At 44.6% G+C, this 20338-nt stretch overlaps 1 protein-coding gene across 2 annotated transcripts in view; it reads left to right on the forward strand.

The window, feature by feature from the left end:
* The window catches only part of SQOR (sulfide quinone oxidoreductase), a 54122-nt gene that overhangs the window by 25137 nt on the left and 8647 nt on the right, over nt 1-20338 (forward strand). Inside the window, exons 2-6 of one of the 2 annotated variants that reach the window (XM_065871199.1) lie at nt 3569-3819; nt 6612-6782; nt 13643-13696; nt 16924-17118; nt 19179-19388. In XM_065871199.1, the coding sequence (XP_065727271.1) occupies nt 3586-3819; nt 6612-6782; nt 13643-13696; nt 16924-17118; nt 19179-19388 (864 nt within the window). In that variant the 5' untranslated portion in view covers nt 3569-3585. Of the gene's footprint in view, nt 1-3559; nt 3820-6611; nt 6783-13642; nt 13697-16923; nt 17119-19178; nt 19389-20338 lie in introns of those variants that run through there. The other variant, XM_065871200.1, reaches the window with a different exon arrangement.

A 20338-nucleotide genomic window follows, 5' to 3' on the forward strand; every position in this document is an offset into this window, starting at 1 on the left:
TCCGCACCCGTCACTGTGCACTACTCCGCGGTCCCGAAACTCCCCCCTCTGCCTCCCGCAGTCTCCGCCCACGGAGGGGCTTCCTAGTGTGTGGAAACTTTTCCTCCTTCACAGCTCCCTCCCACTGGTGCAGGTGCCGTCCTTATTCTTTTGTCTCTGTTTTTTCTTTTGCCCTACCCAGTTACGTGGGGAGTTTCTTGCCTTTTGGGAGGTCTGAGGTCTTCTGCCAGCCTTCAGTAGGAGTTCTGTAGGAGTTGTTCCACGTGTGGATGTATTTCTGGTGTATCCGTGGGGAGGAAGGCGATCTCCGCGTCTTACTCTTCCGCCATCTTCAAGGTCCCCTCTTTTCTGGTCTTTGACTTTGTATCATGCCCTACCTTCTCCACAAATAGCATTAGATTGTGGTTCTGGTTTTTCTGACCCGAAAGTGAGGATGACATTACATTGTTAGAATGGGAGTGTTCCTGAGATTTTTCAAGTGTTTTCAAGCTTGGAACATTTCCTCTAACACGTTCTTTTATGTTTGTGAAATTTTTGTTTATGGTTCACAAGTGAAATTTGACTGCAAAGACCAGGATATTCTGCTTGATGACTGTTTTTAATGAAGTTGATAGAACTGGTTCAGAGGACTTTGTGTTTATTTACACTGAATCCAGAAATAGGCTATGGGTAACTGCTGAAATAAAACAGAACTAGCCTTCTTGGCTGAATGAGGGAAGTATTTGCATAAACTCTTCCTCTTTCAAGAGGAGAACCATGGGGTATTAGGCTGGAAGGGAATTAGGAGGTTGAAGAGCCTCAGATGGCGTGGTTGGAAAGCAGAAACTTAGCCAGGCCTCCTTTTAGATCATTATTTTGTAACTCTTTCCATGGAGTTAAGATGTTGTGTCAGGACCATGAAAAAGTGGTTTCCCTAAAAGGCAAGTGAGGAGTTTTGCTGTGATTCTGTTGTTCTGTGGACATATAGAAAGGCAGGATGTGATGACTGTCTATTCACCATAAAATATCTTCTTCCCTAGCAAACAGCAATATCCTAGTTGGTGATTTCCTCCACTCCTCAATGATTAAGAAACAAAGAACAAACAAACAAAAAACCCAACCAAACAAATAAAACCAAATTGAGTGATTTTTAAAATTTAAAGCTCATTAAAGAAAACGTGAGAAAAGCACATGCAAAGAAGAGGGAAAAAATCAATTATAGTGTTATCAAAACATTGCTAATATTTAGGTGTCAGTACCGTGCAAAAAATGGTTTCCCTTTTGTGGGAAGTGTGGAAAAGATATCTGGATTTTTTTCATTTAAGATTATCATGTAAGCACTGTTTTGTTGTTATTGATAGAGATAATAGATATAGTGGTTTAAAGCAGAGGCTCTGGCACTGAAGTGCCCAGGTTCAAATCACAGCCCACCATTTGTGAGCTCCCTGCCTCAGTTTTATCATCTGTAAAATGGGGATGATAATGACAGCCATCTCACAAGTTAAATGTTTATGTAAAGGACTTAGTACATGTTTGTTATTGTCATCAAAATAGATTTCATTATTATAACATTAATATATGTGTACAGTAGAGATTTTTAAGATGCAGAAGAAATCAAAATCACCCATTATTCTAAAACCCAGAGAAAAACCACTTACCCAGTGTTAACATTTTGCTATTTTTTTAAAATACACTTTCTCTTACATAGTTGAGCTCATGTTGTAATTCCAGTTTATATCCTGATCGTTACGTAATTAGTCTGGAAAAGGCTAATTATGTAAACATAATTTGAAAAGACTACATAGGTCATCTTGTGTAACCATATTTTACTTAACCCTTCCCCAAAGTTTTAACAAGCAGATGGCTATTCCTGCCCATCTCCCCGCACCCCCCAGCCATATTTAAAAGAGAAGTAATCATAAATTAGCCTTGGTTAGAATAGTCTGGAGCCTGAGCCTTCCTTGGCCAGTGTGGAGCCTGCAGTTGTTTTTTCTGTAACCAGGACGTAATCAGGTCCAATCCACAAACCAGTTAACTCAGGGTTGAATGTGTTATGAATGAATATGTGAGATATATCTTGGTAAAGATTTGTCTTCTTAAGTATTAGAGGTTAATTCCTTAGAACAGAGTCCCAGAAATGGAAATACAGGGTCAAAGGATGAGAAATGTTTTCTATAAGGGTCATACTGATTTAAACTTGTGGCAACAGTGTATGAGCCTGCCCCACTTTCTGTAGCCCCCATGTCCCTTCCCCCAGCTCTGGGTTGCTTTTCAGATCTGAAATATTGAGGAAATTGTCAGGGGTTCCAAAACACTGGAGTAGAGTTAATCTTAATTAAAATCATCACTCCGGCCCCTCCTTCTCACTCCTCCAGGGCACTTCTTTCTTCCTTTCCTTTTTCCTCCCAGCTTTCTCTAATTCCCTCGTGTAGCCTTCCTCTTCTCCACTGGAGGGGCGGGGGAGTCATATAGTTAAGTTGTTCCCGTTAAGAAGTTGGTGAACTTAGCAGCTAGAAGTGTTATCCCCGAGCTGGGTACTTGCATTTTAATAAAGGGTTCCTGGAGCATTGTTGAACCCACAGGACTGAGCTTGACGGTGGAATTTGGGGTGCTGTAATACGCAGGGAGGGAGATATTTTGGTCTGGACCCCTCAAGTTATACAATAGACTGTTCCAAGACGTAAGGCCGGATCTATGGATGGGATGACGCCAAGGCCAGCTTCTGAGACGCCTTCATTTCCTCACTGCCAAAGCATCAGCTGCTCAGAGCAGAAACACCTTTTCCTAAAGGTTAAAGTGTGTCTCTTGGAAAAACTACTCGGGGAGATTATTTACCGAATTGGGTGGACATAATAAAAGACTAGTCAGCAGCATATGCAGATTCTTTTCATAAAATATAACTTTATGATACCAGGCAGGGCTCCTTTTATGGCTTTTGCATCATCTGGTTGAAACTGCCAAAGATATGGAGGGCCTCTGCTTATGTGTCTGTAGTCAGTGATTTAAATCGTGTGTTGCTGGGCAGGCAGATCCAGGTACTACTTAGTGGGGCTGAGGCTCTGATTACCTTGGCCTGAACTCTGAGCTGCAGAGAAGGTGGGTTTCTTGCTGGACTCTTTCTGTTTCAGCAAGTTCTCAGGTGCCCTTTGTGGCAAGGGATTGTTCAGGTGTCTCCCTGTAGACTCATACATATTTGGTGGACTGAAAAGCCAAAGGAAGAATTGAGGAATGTGCCTGAGAGGAGAAGGATGACAGCGGGATACTGTAGATGATGCCCTAGCTTTAGGGAGGGACAAGGAGAGGTACAGGCACATTATGAGAACTTAAAAGATGAGACTTACTTGGTTCAAAGTCTGAGATGTCCTGCAAGGAGGAGGAGAGGGAGAAAAGGAAAGCTTAGCCAATTGTTAGCCATCTGTGGAGCATTCCCAAGAAGCTCTTGACCACAGCCAGGTGGGGAGGTGGTGTTGAAACGGCGGCAACCAGCTCGAGCCGGCCAGATGCCAGCCTCCCCTCCCTCCCTGAATGAAAATGCTTTGGTCCCATAGTGGCTCCTTCCTTACACAGAGCCTTGTCTGTTCCCTTCTAGCCTGATCCAGCCTGAAGATGACCCCGCTGGCCGCTGTGGTGTCCGGCCCCCGTGTCCGACTCTTTGCCTGCCTCCTCAGGCTGGGCTGTCAGCAGGCCAAACCACTCCAGCTTCACACAGGGGCCAGCCTCGCAGCCAAGAACCACTATGAGGTGCTGGTGCTGGGTGGGGGCAGTGGTGGGATCACCATGGCTGCCCGCATGAAGAGGAAAGTGGGCGCAGAGAATGTGGCCATCGTTGAGCCCAGCGAGGTAGGTCTCCCCCTTTTGAGTGCGTGCATGTGTGCGTGTGTGTGCGTGTGTGTGTGTGTGTGTGTGTGTGATGCACATGCATGTGTAGGTGAGGGGCTGGGTTGGGGATGATTGTCATGCCTAGGCCACCGTGTTCCTAGGTTAGTGCTTCTCTTTCTGGGCACAAAAAGCAGGTCGTCCAAAAGAATTGGGAGAAGGTCGGGGGAGGGAGAGAGCGAGGACAGATCTCTTGGTTTATGTTCTCTCTTTTAGTTTCTTAGGGCTGCCATAACAAATTACCATAAAGGGGGAGGCTTAAAACAACAGATACTTTATTCTTTCGCAGTTCTGGAGGCTAGAAGTCCAAAACCAAGGTGTTAGTAAAGCCATGCTCCCCTTGAAGGCTGAGGGGGAAGGGGAAGCTGTCTCATGCCTCTCTCCTAGTTTCTATGGTTGTGGACAGTCCTTGGTGTTCCTTGGCTTGTTGTAGATCACTCCAGTCTCTGCCTCTGTTTTCACACAGCCTTCTCTCTGTGTGGCCCTAGTGTCTTCACATGACCTACTTATAAAGACACCAATCATTGGATTAGACATTAGGCAGTCTGATGGATAGATATTAGAGAGTCAAGGACATTCTAATCCAGCGTGACCCCATCTTAACTTGATTACATCTGCAAAGACCCTATTTCCAAATAAGGTCACGATCGCAGGTCCTGGGGTTAGGACGTCAGCATATTTTTTGGAGAGAAACAATTCAACTCGTGTCATCCTCCACCTTCAGTCTCATGTCCAGAGGAAAATCAGTGGCCGTTGCACTTTCCTTTCCCTGTTCCAGTCTGGAGAAAGGGTGATGAGTTGAGGGGCGGTGGGGAAAAGGTGAAAACCCACTGAAAAGGTGTCAGTGGGCTTGAGAAATTTAAGTATAAGAGATTATAAACAGATTATAAAGCAGAAAAAGGTAGCAGACACGAGGTGGGAAGTTGGGAAGTGTTTGTAAGGCACTATTTCATGAAAAATATTTTAAGATTGTCCAAAGCTTCAAAAAATAGTCAAGAGTTTTGGCGGTTGGCTTAATGTTTCCTAAGGAGCTGGGTGTGCACCAGTGGGAAGCTGTATCTTTGGGAGGAAAAAGCAAAATGGATCTGGTGCTGGTTTGGTGGAGAGGGTAGGGCAAGAAAGGCACAGTCCTTTTCAGGAAGTCTTCCCAGTACCAAACGAGGCTGCCCAGGGCTTTTTGCAATCTCCAACTGATACGTTGTGATTTGTGGGGAGACTGGAGGGCACTCTCCGTCTATTTCCTTTTAAAAGTGACTTTAATTCAGGGACAACATTTTAAATGACAGTGGTCTGAGAGCTGTATCAGGTGGCCTGTGGTGGATTGTAGCTAACCCACGGAAGGCCTCCCAGTGGGGCTACTCTTTGTGATGAGACAGGCCCCTCCAAGGCACTGGACACAATTCAGGAGGCCAGAATGGAGTCTGTCCTGCTCTGTGAGGAAGTGCATGACAGGGGCTGTCACAGGAGCTGCCAGCGGCTCAGGCCTTTGGCACTTTCTCTCCTGTGTCTGGTTTAGTGATTGCTAGAGCTCGTGCTTGTTTGCAGTCTAAAAAATAATCCGAGTTTGTATTTTCATTCCCTTTTCTGTTCAAGATGGACTTGAAGTCGTTGAGCTCTCACAACTGGAGCTCTCACAACTGGAGACCTCTAACTCCCTTATCTTTTTTTTTTTTTTTTCGGTACGCGGGGCTCTCACTGCTGTGGCCTCTCCCGCCGTGGAGCACAGGCTCCGGATGCGCAGGCTCAGCGGCCATGGCTCATGGGCCCAGCCGCTCCTCAGCATGTGGGATCTTCCTGGACTGGGTCACGAATCCGTGTCCCCTGCATCGGCAGGCGGACTCTCAACCACTGCGCCACCAGGGAAGCCCTAACCCCCTTATCTTTGATTCCATGCATTATGTATGGCTGTAGGGAGATTGCAGAGCTGTTCCTTATGTCCCCTTCACTCTCTGGGGGTGTTAGCAATTCTGTCTGGCCAGTATGAGGCATTTTGACAAAGTTGAGATCTGTTAGTCCCCCGGTCTGCTCCATGGATGTATTGGAATTCTCAGAGACCATTAAGCCAATATACCCTTTGGCCCCAAGCCTAGAACTTTCACAACTAACTGAGATCAAGAGTGAAGCAGAAGAACTTCTGAAGTTCTTCTTCTTCTGAAGCAGAAGAACTCCAGAAAACACTGGAAGTTTGGGTATCCTGGTGGGATCTGATGCCTCTGAGAAAGGAGAAGAGGGATCCTAGTGCTGATAGGGGATGTCTGTAGTCCTCCCCATGGGCTTGGGAAACACAGTGGGAAGTTAATGAAGTTTTGAGCATCCGCAAAGCGGCAGTAAACTTTTCAGACTCACCTCACAAATTTCTGAGGAACCGTATTTAGGTTTTTGGGCTTACTTTTTCTTTATATCCGTGCACATAAATGGATTAATAATGTGTGTGTGTCCGTATGCGTGTATATGTAACATGTACATGTTAAACAGCAAACCTGCTTTAAGCAATAAATAATACAGTGCTCACTAAAGATAGTTTATGGCTTTTTTCGCTGATCTTGGCAGAATTCTTTTGTAGGTGACTGCCCTTCAGAGCTTAACACAGTAGGAGACGTCAGTGGAGTTGGTGGGGGGAAGTCTGGAAACTTTTCTCTGTGATGCTCCAAGGGTCTGGAGGGAAGAACTGAGAGAGTCTAGCTCATGTACTTTGAGCTATGACCCTTTTGATCGGCCTCACACTGAAATGAATCTCCCAATACTTTGTTTCTTAGAGACATTTCTACCAGCCAATCTGGACCCTGGTGGGAGCTGGTGCCAAACCATTAGCCTCATCTGGCCGTCCCACAGCGAGTGTGATTCCATCTGGTGTAGAGTGGATCAAAGCTAGAGTGGTTGATCTGAACCCAGACAAGAACTGCATCCACACAGACAACGACAAGGAGGTAACCGTCTGGGTCCTTTGGCTTTTGTTAACCTGAGGGCTTGTATTGAACGCACAGCCATTATCAAACTGGACAGCTTCATGGTAAGAGGGCAGTATACGTGTGCGTGTGTGCATGTGTGTGTGTGCTGAATACTGCATGAGATGGGAGGGGGTGTGGGGAATGGAGGATGGGATAGATGGAAGGACTGAGAGATGAATTAATAAATGAACAATGAAGACACGTATTTATTGAACACCACTGTTTGTCCTATTGCTTGGTACAGTATCATATGCCTGAATTTTTATTGCACAAATACTACTGCTCTGTGTGAAAATACCAGGTACCTCCCTCCTTTTTCCTTTGAAGCAGCCAGCCTCTCTATCTGACCCTGGTCCTGCAGAGGAAGGGGGTGTTGGGAAGTATCCATCCCAGTCACACTCGGGGGAGCTCTGCCAGAGCTGTTAGGGAACCGTGTGACTGCGGTGGTGCCAGGGCTGAGAATTGCTGCCGCTGCAGCTTGCGGCTCATGGTTGCTCTGCACCATTTAGAAGTCTCCTCCCACCCCCACCACACAGGGATCACAGCTTTTCAGCAACTGCAGCCCCTGTGTCTGACTGAGGGGATGAGGGCAGGATGGTGAGAAGACAGGCTTAGGAGCCATCGGGGCATCGTGTCCCCTCATCTGCTGCTGAGCCCAGGACAGCCATCGTGCCGCACGGCCCTGTTCCGGGCTCCCATGGTTCTTGGGCCCCCAGGGTGTTATTGGCCTTAATATCCTGACCCGGCTCCCTCCAGACTGGGCACTCCAGCATTTTCACAGAACTGTGGAATCTGAGAGTTGGTGGGAATCTTTCAGATCCAACCCCTTGCTCTAAGCAGGGACCATTGGCGCCAGGCATTCTCAGCCTTTCCTTAGGTCATGGATCTTTCTGAGTGTGGATCTTAATTAGCCCAGTCTAGAAAATGCATATATGTACCTAATTTTGCATTTAATTTCAAGGAGTTCAGAGATGGTTTGCAGCCTTTCCCTGAGCCCAGATCAACCCTGAACCAACCCTCCTTCCCCGCTTCCTTCCTCCCTCCTTCCCCACCCTCTCTCCCTCCCTTCCTTCCTTCCTTCCTCAATATTTATTAAGCATTATTATAACCTAGGTACAGTTTTAGGGATATACAAGTGAACGACAATAGACAAAAATCCTTATTGTCCTGGATTTTATGTTCTAGTGGAGGAGGACATACAATAAACAGTAGACATAATAAGTTATATAATGTGTTAGAAGGTGATGAATATTAATTTAAAAAAATAGAGCCAAATTACTGGGATTGGGGCACGTGGGGTAGGGGGTTGAATTTAAAATGGGTTAGTATTTACACTCTCCAGGGCCAGGGACTTCTCTGACAAGTTATCCCTCTTCATTTTTTATAGACAGACAGGTTATATGAAAGTTCTGCCTTTAATGAGTCAGAATCTACCTCCCTGTAACCTCTTTTTTGTTCTTTCTTGGGCCAGGGTGTTAGTGGCCATAATACTGTTCTTGTCCCTTATTCTTCCTACAGTGTGGGAGAGAAGGCCTTCTCTCTTTTCTGTGGAGAAACCCTCCAACTATTTGAAGGTGGCTCCTAGAGTCTGTGTCAGTCTTCTCCTCAGGTAGACTTGTCCTCCTGTCTCCACTTTCCTCAGATTTCATGAGCTCCAGCCCTCTCACTACCCTCTTTACCCTGCTTGAGACAGCATCTGGCTTGTTTTGCCCCCATGATCTATGGCCCCTAGAGGTGCCTGGAAGAGTAGCCAACACTACAGAACAGCCCAGAATAGAGTGGGACATTCTCTCCCACAACTAGATAGAATCCAAGCTAGCATTTGCCAAGTTATCACGGTGCTGATTCACGCTGGGCTAGAGGTCAGTTCAAACCACTGGGTCTTTTTTTCGCATGATCTACTGTCAAGTCAAGCATCCCCCATCCTAAAATCTATACATACATATTTATTTATTTACATTAAATTAAAAAGTTTATATGTTATATATGTATTATTTTCTCCCTGTTGAAACACGTCCATATTTTCCCCAGCATGTCCAGGAGAGCAGACTGGATTAAACACAAGATAGTTCTCAATTCACAGGATTGAGTTTTGGGGCTCATTTCCCTTGCCAGTCTGCTGCCAGCTCATGGGACCAGCTGACTTGTATCTTCTAATACACATCCCGCTTTGGTACAGCAGTGCCTGCCTCCTAGTCAGACCCCTTTGCATTATAGGAATAGCTCAGAGTCCTCTGTGATTGGGTTTGTGTGTATCTTAAGGAACATAAACTTGTCTTATCTCTTGAGAATGAGAGGCACTGGGAGGTGCTCTCACTTCTGAGTCCTGCTTCGACATCTAAGGCCTAGACCCTTGGGAGAGTTGTAGAGTCTTGTTTTAGGGCTGTGAAAGAAGTTGGTATTAGTTGGTGAGACTCTTCTCCGAGATTTTTTAAGCAAAAATATTCCATAGCCACAGAAATCTACATATAACGTCTCTTCTTCTTGGTTTTGGTTCACCCTCCCAGCCTGCCTGGATCTTTTAGATTTTTGATTCAGACATCCAGTTAGCAATTTTTCCTTGCCATTATCCATGATGGTTTCATTTAAGTTCAAGGTTTTAATTCTTTAACATGCCCCTAGAGAACTTTTTTCTAGCTTACATAAATCAATCAATATTCTTTTGAAAATATTAAAAAATTTACCAAATCATTTCCATTCTTTGTTTACACTTTCCTATCCTATTTACAATGTGAGGGTACTGCTGAAATCTAGCCTCAGTGTGTCTGTGTCTCTGATTTTTCCCTGATTCAGAGTTCTGTTTGTTTGGAATGTGTCCCCCAGGCCCCACGTAGACTGGTCCTTGCTTCTTCTCCAGATTTAACCTGATTCTGTTCTCTTCCTTGTTCCTACTCCAGCACACTGACCTCTCATTTCCTCAAATACTTTGGCCTCCTTCTTCCCCAGGACATTTGCACATGCTGCTTCCACCTCTTACCCTAGCTAACTCCTGCTTATTGTTAGCTTAGAGATGACATCTTCAGACAAGCCTTCCCTGATCTACAAGACTAGTCAGGTTCCCCCTTGACATGCCATCACAGCATTCTGTGGTTTAGTAATTGTTTGTGTGATTATCTGGTAATGTCTGTCTTGCCCACTAGACTGAGTTCCTGGAGGGGTAGGAACTGGGTCTTTCTTGTTCAGCGTTGTATGTCCAGGACTTAGCACAATATCTGTCACACAGAAGGTGTTCAGTAAATCTTTGTGATCTAGTTGTGCCTCAGTTTCTTCATCTGTAAAATGGTACTACTAATAATACCTACTTCATTGGGTTGCTGTGAGGATTAAATGAATTAAAACATAAAACATTCATAACAGTGCCTTGTACAGAGTGAATGCTCAAGAAATGTTGCTGTTATTAATTTTTAAACAATACATGAAATAAACAAATGGGACTTAATTAAACTTAAAAGTTTTTGCACAGCAAAGGAAACCATAAACAAGACAAAAAGACAACCCTCAGAATGGGAGAAAATATTTGCAAATGAAACAACAGACAAAGGATTAATCTCCAAGATATACAAACAGCTCACGAAGTTCAATATCAAAAAAACAAACAATCCAGTTAAAAAACGGGCAGAAGACCTAAATAGACATTTCACCAAGGAAGACATACAGATGGCCAGGAGACACCTGAAAAGATGCTCAACATCACTAATTATTAGAGAAATGCAAATCAAAACTACAATGAGGTACCACCTCACACTGGTCAGAATGGCTATTATCAAAAAATCTAGAAACAATAAGTGCTGGAAAGGGTATGGTGAAAAGGGAAACCTCCTGCACTGGTTGGTGGGAATGTAAATTGATACAACCACTTTGGAAAACAGTATGGAGGTTCCTTAAAAAACTAAAAATAGAACTACCATATGACCCAGCTATCCCACTACTGGGCATATACCCTGAGAAAACCATAATTCAAAAAGAGACATGTACCACAATGTTCACTGCAGCTCTATTTACAATATCCAGGACATGGAACCAACCTAAATATCCATGAACAGATGAATGGATAAAGAAGACGTGGCACATATATACAATGGAATATTACTTAGCCATAAAAAGAAACGAAACTGAGTTATTTATAGTGAGATGGATGGACCTAGAGTCTGTCACACAGAGTGAAGTAAGTCAGAAAGAGAAAAACAAATACCGTATGCTAACACATATATGTGGACTCTAAAAAAAAAAAAAGGTACTGATGAACCTAGTTGCAGGGCAGGAATAAAGATGTAGACATAGAGAGTGGACTTGAGAACATGGGGTGGGAGGGGAAAGTTAGGTGAAGTGAGAGTAGCATCGACATATATACACTACCGAATGTAAAATAGCTAGTGGGACGCAGATGCATAGCACGGGGAGATCAGCTCCTCGGTGCTTTGCGATGACCTAGAGGGGAGGGAGGCTCAAGAGGGAGGGGATATGGGGACATATGTATGCATATGGCTGATTCACTTCGGTGTACAACAGAAACTACCACAGTATTGTGAAGCAATTATACTCCAATAAAGATCTATTTTAAAAAAAAAGAATACATGGAAGAAAGGAAAAGGAAAGATGTATTGAGTATCCGCCCTGTGCCCGCGGGGTATTTGACTGCTGACTGATGGAAAGCAGGTTTACAATCTGTGAACACACGCTGATGCTTTTCTTTTTCTAAATTATTACGAGACATCTATTTAGTAGATGAGCCTGGAATTTTGAAAGGTTTAAACATCCTATTTACTAACTTGTTGGTGTCAGAATTTACCTCCCCCCATCCCCTGTATAAAATTAGAACACTTGCCCATATTTAGCCTTCCAGCGGGGTCTGCACTGTTCTCTGAAATTGCTCAAAAGTTTTGTCTACAAGTTTCTGCACTTCCTTAGAGTTAGGTCATCTGGCCTGGAAGCGTGAACTCATTCAAAAGACTTGAGGCTTTCTTGTGTTGTTTGCTACTTTAGGATTTATTCTCCCTTATTTATTTATTTTTTTAATAATCTTAAGCATGTCTGTTACTAGTCCTTAAAATAATCAATATTATGCTCTAATAGAACCATCAAGGCATGCACAAACCAATGGCTTTTCTTGCTGACAGTGTGCATATATGTCTCACCTGTAGGGCACCACCCCCAGACCCCATGCCATCTCTGACCTCACACCCTGAAGACTCAACACAGTTTACTCAGCCATTTAATGGGCCTGGTACACCTTCCTACAGATCAAGGAATTTAAGGGCACCCAGTCTCTGTGGGTAGGCAAATCATACAGGTGAAGATGTATATATTATCTGTCCACTTTGATAAACTGTATTTTTCACATGCAACTGAAATCAACCATCCACCCATCCTTTCATCCAACAGACATTACCAACTTCCTCACTTTAATTTAGTGACTGTGCTAGATTCTAGGACTATAGGGAACAAGGCATAACCTTTATCCTCTAGGAGCATTCGATGTAGTGAGGAGAACATTGCTGCTGTATAGCACAAGTGCTTCTCTATTTGGTACAAGACTGTGGCAGTCACCACCTGTGGCTCCATTCCGGGCTCCTGTCACGGCAATCATTCTCCAGTTTTCTAGGCAAGTCCTTTCCTTTTACATCCTTCTTGCTTACACTCTTGTGCTTCAACTTGTCCAACTTCTGATCCTAAACCCCCATTTCCATCACAATAAACATGGATACTTTTGCCTTCAGCATGGATAAGCACAATGCCCATATTTAAAGAGAGGAGTTTTAAATTCCAAACAGATCATTAAACAAGATCAGGTAGGTTATATCACACACATCCTTTCTAGTGGCCCTCAAAAGAGCAGTTTCTCAGTTACGATATTGATCCAATTCATACGACAGGTCAGATTTGCTTGGGATTCACAAGCTACCAGATAGCTTTTAAAGAAAGCTGATTGTTTTTAGAATATTACTCAGCCATAAAAAGAAACGAAATTGAGTTATCTGCAGTGAGGTGGACGGACCTACATACAGAGTGAAGTAAGTCAGAAAGAGAAAAACAAGTACCGTATGCTAACACATATATATGGAATCAAAAAAAAAAAAAAACAGGTCATGAAGAACCTAGGGGCAGGACAGGAATAAAGACGCAGGCGTAGTAGAGAATGGACTTGAGGACACGGGGGGGGGGGAAGGGTAAGTTGGTACGAAGTGAGAGAGTGGCATGGACATATATACACTACCAAATATAAAATAGATAGCTAGTGGGAAGCAGCCGCATGGCACAGGGAGATCAGCTCGGTGCTTTGTGACCACCTAGAGGGGTGGGATAGGGAATGTGGGAGGGAGGGAGACACAAGAGGGAGGAGATATGGGGATGTATGTTTATGTGTAGCTGATTCCCTTTGTTATAAAGCAGAAACTAACACACCATTGTAAAGCAATTATACTCCAATAAAGATGTTAAAAAAAAAAAAAGCTGATTGTTTTAAGATTTGAAAGTCATCCTCCCACACTTCAACATGAAAAATGTTGTGTTAACTAACACAAGCACTAGGGAAGCACTGTGGCCTCTTTGCTGTCGTTCTCCACTGTGTAAAAATACAGGCGTCTCGAGCTCCCAGAGGCCAGGCAGGTTATACAGTATTTGTGAAGCAGTGAGGTGTGAGGCAGCAGAGAACGGTGGGCATGATGGCAAACTGGAACGTGCATCTCTGCCTGCTGTCCTGCGCACTGCCCACAACCCCAAGTCAGTCACGGTAAAAAATGGAAACGCAGTGTTGGCCACACACATTTGGGGCCTGAGTCAGCCCTTGGGCTGCCACTTTTTGGGTCCTGGTCTAAAATGTCATTTTTTGTGTGTTGCAGATTTCCTACAAATATCTAATCATTGCTCTCGGAATTCAGCTGGACTATGAGAAGGTACTGTTTTAAGCTACTTTTATGTTACACTGGCGTCCTTACGCTACGATCAAAACAGCATTTAGTTGCTTTACATTCATTTTGACAAGAAAGAGTATTAAGCAATCCCCTTCTAGTTTTATTTCTCAGCAGTCTTTTTGTGGTTTTAAAAAAGGTCTTCTCTAAGATTCTGTCAATGATCATGATATGTTCTAGCTTTAAACTATAATCAGAGTTCGGCGTGTCCGTGGCCTGATGGTAATTCTTGCAAAATAGCCACCTTTTCCACACTTACAAGAAAACTACCTTTCTCTGTAGGACTTAGTTGGTTATATTACAGATTAAATTTTCCTTTAAAAGTAAGATTTAGAGTGTGAATTTCTAAGTAGACTTTAAGGGAAGAATACCAGCAGTTAGCTTATCAGGAGCTGGAAGGATGTCTTGAGTTCTGTTGCATAGAGCTGGGGTTTTTGGTATGAAGTGACCGACACAATATAAATGCTGCCCTAGAAGTTCCTTAGACCTCCCTTTTCAGTGAGCTAGAGAGCCAGATGCCTTCTGACAATTGTGAGATTCAAATTTATTTTCCTAAAACATAATGCGGTGAGTTAGTAATTATGATTTCCAGAAGCTTATTGGGGAGTGTGGATTAGTAGCTGAAGCACATAAAGCATTGTGATGACCAGGTCACAAGTTTCAGGAATGCAGTCCAGGTGAGGGCCACGTCTGAGTTGGATCAGCAGGGTCTTTGAAGTGTGTTTCTGTGTAAAAAACCAGAATCGTGACATGTCCAGGGTAGGGTGTAGTGAAAATGACCTGGGGCGTGTTCTGTGAAGGTTTAAACAAGCCGTGACTTGGTGTGAAGGTGTGAAGAGTTTGGTGCCATGGGTCACGACAAACTGTGGAGGAGACTATGGAGAAAGGTGCCAGTTACAATTTCTGGGACGTCCTTGCCTCTTAAAAAGCCCACCAGAGTTGACTTAGCAAAGACAGCCCATCTCCACCATCCTGTCACCCCGACAGCCCAGTGCCGTGAGAGGAGGACTGTTTGAAGAGACCAGTGCTGAGGGTTCGTAGCACCCTCTTGCAGTAAACCAAGAAACAATAATATTTAAAAGTAACTGTTACTATGGAGTCTCTACTATGTACAGGGGCCATGCTAGGAATCTAATGCTGACTCCTCACAACTGCTTGTGAGGTAGATATTTTTATCTCCTCTTGATAGATGAGGAAACTGAGGCTAAGAGAGCGTGAATAACATTACCAGGGCTACTGTGTTACTTAGCAGTCTTTGTAGATACTAGAAAACTACCCAGGTTAGTGTAAACAAAAAAGGATTTCTCTGATGAGGATACCAGGGTGTTTGGATCTCGGGGGCTGGAATGTAGTTGGGCCTTCAGAAGGGCTGGATCTCTGATCTGGGCTCTGCAGAACCGCAGCAGCTTCTCTCTGCCCAGCTGCCTCCGCCTCTTTCCCCCACCAGCTCCCGAGGGAGTCTCTGCAGCGCCGTGTCCTGCTCGCTGGTCTGCTCAGTGCAGTAGGACGGTCCACAGCTCCCGGCGCACAGCCTGTTATCTCAGACTTTCCCGTCTCCTTCTGCTTCAGGGTTCCCAGAAGCAACTTGGATTCAGTGGCATCATAAACTGCCCTTTACGACCAAGTCTCCTTAAAAGGAACTTGGTTACCGCTTTATGGCACCCTTTTCCTTAGCATCAACTTCTTCAGACTAGAGAAAAACGATGAAGGCAGATTTGCTGTTTGTTTATCTCTTCGACACTGAGTTTTTCTTTGGGAGCCAGGAAGTATGGAGGTCCTGTGGGAAGAGCCACAGGCAGTGGTCAGGGGCCTCGGTATCTAGTTCTGTAAGAGTCTAGGTGGGTCTCTCAACCTCGCTCTTCAGTTTCCTCGTCTGTGTCTGTGGGTCAATAATATTCCACCCCCTCCCTCAGAGGGGTATAGTGAATAGAGTGAATATTAACTAACATAGATGTGAAACTGCAGAAACATTAAAATGCAAGGTGATTTTATGGTAATAAATAGTTACTGTTGTTGAGACTGAGAATATTACAACTACTTAAACTGCAGCAGAAGATATGGTCAGTAATCAGAGGAATAGTTGCTCTTAATGTTGGATGCAATGGAGGAGACCATAGGACTCTGTTTCCTTGAGACCTGAGGAATAGGTGTTGGGTGACTCTGCAGGTGGGTGCCCTACAGCCGGGAGAACAGGATGGAGAACAGCCTGGGGAGGTTCTGAAGGACCAGGCCATCTTGATGACTGTTTTTGATGGTTCCCTGCTTGTGCCTGAGTCCCTTAACTCACTCCTTTCCATCTTCATTGCATTGTATGAACCTTCTAACATTTAAGACAGGGACCCAGTTAATCTTCCTGGCAGGAATACACTAGTACTTACAAAACACTACCACGTAAGTGTCATTTTTCTAATCACTTACACGCTTGGTCTCCTTTATTCCTGCCAACGACCCCATGAAGCAGTTACTTTTATCCCCATTTCACAGATGCTGAACATAAGCTTCTCAGTGTGCATCAGAATCACATGGAGGGCCTGTTAAAACAGATTTCTGGGCTGGCCTCTGAGTTTCTGATCCAGTAGGTTTGGGGTGGGGCCTGATAATTTGCATTTCTAACAAGTTCCCAGGTGGTCCTGTTCTGGGGACCCACCAGCTGATTTATTGGGTAATTTACACAGGATCACAGTGCTTGTAAGTGGAAAAGCTAGGACTCAGGCTGGGTCTGTAGGGTTCCCAAGTCCACGCTTTTAATTTCCTGCCTTTGCGGCCTTTACCAAGAGCTGGGCCTGGTCCAGCCTGATACAGAGTAATTTAATTTTGTTAATCACTGACAGTATGGGTCTTGGTTCTGCCTGTTGTTCTTTTTCTCCCCAGTAAGGCAACGGGTTCTCCGAAAAGGAAGTAAGCCTGGCTTCTTGTCCTCAGTCTGATGGTAGGCAGAGATAGGTTCAAATCCTGGTCTCCAGGCCAGGGAGGCCGAGGGTTTCTGCCGGGCCAAGCCTGTTCTGTGCTTTGACAGGTGACTGCAGGCACCACAGCTCTGGGCTTAGCAGATCCCTCAGCCACCTGCCTGCTCCACTGTGTGTGAGTCCTGGGGCTAATGACTGTGCTGAAATACTTGAGAGGTTGTAGAAATGGCAGAGAACAAGGACTCTAAACGCAGGCTCCATCTGCACTTTTGTTAAATAATAATTTCTTTGTGTGCTTTGTTGCAGATCAAAGGCCTCCCTGAAGGTTTTGCCCATCCCCTAATAGGGTCCAATTATTCAGTTAGGACGGTAGAGAAGACATGGAAAGCTCTGCAGGACTTTAAGGAGGGCAATGCCATCTTTACCTTCCCTAATACCCCGGTGAAGTGCGCTGGAGCCCCGCAGAAGATCATGTATTTATCAGAGGCCTATTTCAGGAAGGTATGCTTCTTTTCCAGGGATAGAGACAAGGAGGGCAGAAGGGATTTCATTTTTTTTTTGCAGTACGTGGGCCTCTCACCGTTGTGGCCTCTCCCGTTGTGGAGCACAGGCTCTGGACGCGCAGGCTCAGCGGCCATGGCTCACGGGCCCAGCCGCTCCGCGGCATGTGGGATCCTCCCGGACCGGGGCACGAACCCGCGTCCCCTGCTTCGGCAGGCGGACTCTCAGCCACTGCAACACCAGGGAAGCCTGGGATTTCATTTTTATCCATGTCAAAATACCTTTTTTGTTTTTAAATTTTTATTACATATGTACAAAATTATGTAATTGGAAATTTACAAAATAGAAAAAAAGGAAGAAGTCACTCATAATCCAATTGCTTTGGTATAGCTGCTGTCATCAATTTGACATGTACTTCCATTTTTTTTCCCATACATATTTTTTTTTAACATGGTTATAATCATACTGTACATACAAATTTATATGTATTATATGTTATTAAATAGTCTTTGTAATATACTTTTTAAAGTGTGTATACAAGTCTACTGGTGAGGGCTTCCCTGGTGGCGCAGTGGTTGAGAGTCCGCCTGCCGATGATGGGGACACGGGTTCGTGCCCCGGTCTGGGAGGATCCCACATGCCGCGGAATGGCTAAGGCCCCTGAGCCATGGCCCCTGAGCCATGGCCGCTGAGCCTGCGCGTCCGGAGCCTGTGCTCCGCAACAGGAGAGGCCACAGCAGTGAGAGGCCCGCGTACAGCAAAAAAAAAAAAAAAAAAAGTCTACTGGTGAGATATGTTAGAGATTGTTTAAACATATCCGTGCGTTTGCACAGCTGCACATCGTTCATGTTTGTACATGATAATATCCTCAGCTGCTCCCACTCAACTTCAGTGTTATGAATATATTTTGGCTCTTATTATATATTCTTGGATGTATGATAGGCAAACCGCCAACTCTAAAGACAAAAAATTGTTCACTTAGAACTTTGGACCTTAGTGGAAAGAGATGTTTGGGTGAGGATGCTTTCTCAGCGTTCCTCAAACACCTTCAGGTGTCCACAGCTCAGGTACACCTGATGAGAAGCTGTGGAGAAGCTGCTGTCGCCCTCCTGCCCATGTGTGGGATGTCACAGTTGGTTTACCAAAGCACGGTTTGACTTGAGACAGTGACAGGATTCAAAGCAGCCTCTGGTTCTGTAAAGGGACACGTGGGCAGAAGGGGAGGGGAAGGTGGGACTGAAGAGGTGTTGAATGTGTGCTTGGAGCCTGGCACTGGGAAGGCCTTCCCCTGGGTTATGTAAACCTGCCCCAACCCTGTGGGGTGGGCAGTTAAGGAACAGGTCCACCATCACTGCTGTTTCTAAGAAAAGGTCACTCCTGGGTCATGAGAATTCCAGGTTGGCACAGCCTTTTGAGGTTCTTACCCACCCATCTTCTTTCAAATAGTGTGATCCAGGTGAGCAAATCCTAAAAGGAGCTGAACAAAAGAAAAGAGTCAGAGGTTAGCTTTCTTCCCTCCTGGAATTCTCTTTGCATAACATCTCCCAAGTCTTAGATGGCCCGAGAGGAAGGTTCTCTTTCAGGTGCCTTAAGATCTTAGGCACTTGGGAGGATACCAGCCTCTCTGAAACATATGAACAATACTAGAGCGTACGAGCCAAGCGGACGGGAACTTTGTTTTGTTCACTTCTGTCCTCTCAGCACCTAGAACAGTACCGGGCCAACTCTAGGACCTCATTAAATGTTTACTGAGTGAATCAACAAATGAATATATGAGTAAACAATCCAGTTCTATCTTCCCTTGGACTTGACTTTCATCTCTGGCCCTCTTTGAACAGAGTCCACCTCAACACCTGAATCAAGTTGCACTTAGTTGCTGTGTCACTGACAGAAAATGTGGAGGCAGTGGATTGGTCCACAGCTCACCCACCAGTGCACAATGATGGAGAAAGCTGGCGAGGTCTCTTCTGAGGGTTTTAAGTCTTGTCTAGGTTAAAAAAAAAAAAAAAGGGTGGCCGGAGTAATACTTTGATGTTGGTTGTTTCTGTTCTTTTTCTCAGACAGGGAAGCGATCCAAGGCCAATATCATTTTCAACACTTCTCTTGGAGCAATTTTTGGGGTCAAGAAGTATGCAGATGCCCTGCAGGAGATTATCCGGGAGAGGAACCTCACCGTTAACTACAAGCAGAACCTCATTGAAGTCCGAGCTGATAAACAAGAGGCTGTTTTTGAAAATCTGGACAAACCTGGAGAGACCCAAGTGATTTCAGTGAGTGTGGAGGTGAAGCTGTCAGCTGAGCAGTGCCATAGATGCAGGCGGCGCTGAGGCCCTCACTTCCTTGTCCGTCATCATCGTGTGCTTGGGAGGCTGGTTACAGTGAGCATATTAGGGTTGCAACAGGGGAGACGGTGGACCAAAATGGGTGGGGAAGAGAAAGAGATAAGAGGCTGTGTCTATGGGAGGTGAGGAGGGTTCATCTACCAGTACCAAGTGAATTTTTATGCTATTTTGTGTGTACTTCCTTGGCATTGAGTCACTTGAAGCTGCCAGAAATATTTTACAACTTCACTTATTGCCTAGAGTTTAAGAAAGGCTCCTTAAATGCAGGATTTGGTGATTGTCTCAAATTATGGTTTGTGAGAGTCAGCCCTGCCTGTGGGTAGTTCAAGAATGATGGGTATCTTTCAACGGTGGAAGGGGCTGTCTTTAAACATCTTTCACCTGTGCCTGAAAGGAAATGCTTAAAAGTCCTTGAAAGATCTGGTGGAGCCACATCCTGCTTGGAAAGATCTAGCCTTTGTATATGGACTTGGCTTCTATGTGTCTGTGTCTTCTTCTGTGAAGTGTGGGACTAGTACATTAAGAACAAGATGTAAAGCCATCTGGAGAAGATGCATGGAAGCATCATTTGTTTATTGTCATTCTGGCAAGAGCTGTTACTAATGAGGAAACAGTACATAGAGTCACAGTTTATTCATTCAGCATTTTTAGAGGAATGAAGGAGTCCCTAAAAGGAAATTTTGAAGTGAACCAAAGATGAATTTTGTAAACATCAAAACTTCGCATGTTAAGCTTCCTAGTACAAACTCTTTTTAAAATGTATGTCACACATCTTTCCTTTCTTAAATGGCACGTAATGACTATCATTTAAAATGCTGCTAATGACTCAAGGTCATATTTTTTTAAAACTTTTAGTTAGAAATGATCTCAAACTTAGA

Source organism: Phocoena phocoena, chromosome 2 (assembly GCF_963924675.1).
Source record: "Phocoena phocoena chromosome 2, mPhoPho1.1, whole genome shotgun sequence".
Lineage (NCBI taxonomy): Eukaryota > Metazoa > Chordata > Mammalia > Artiodactyla > Phocoenidae > Phocoena > Phocoena phocoena.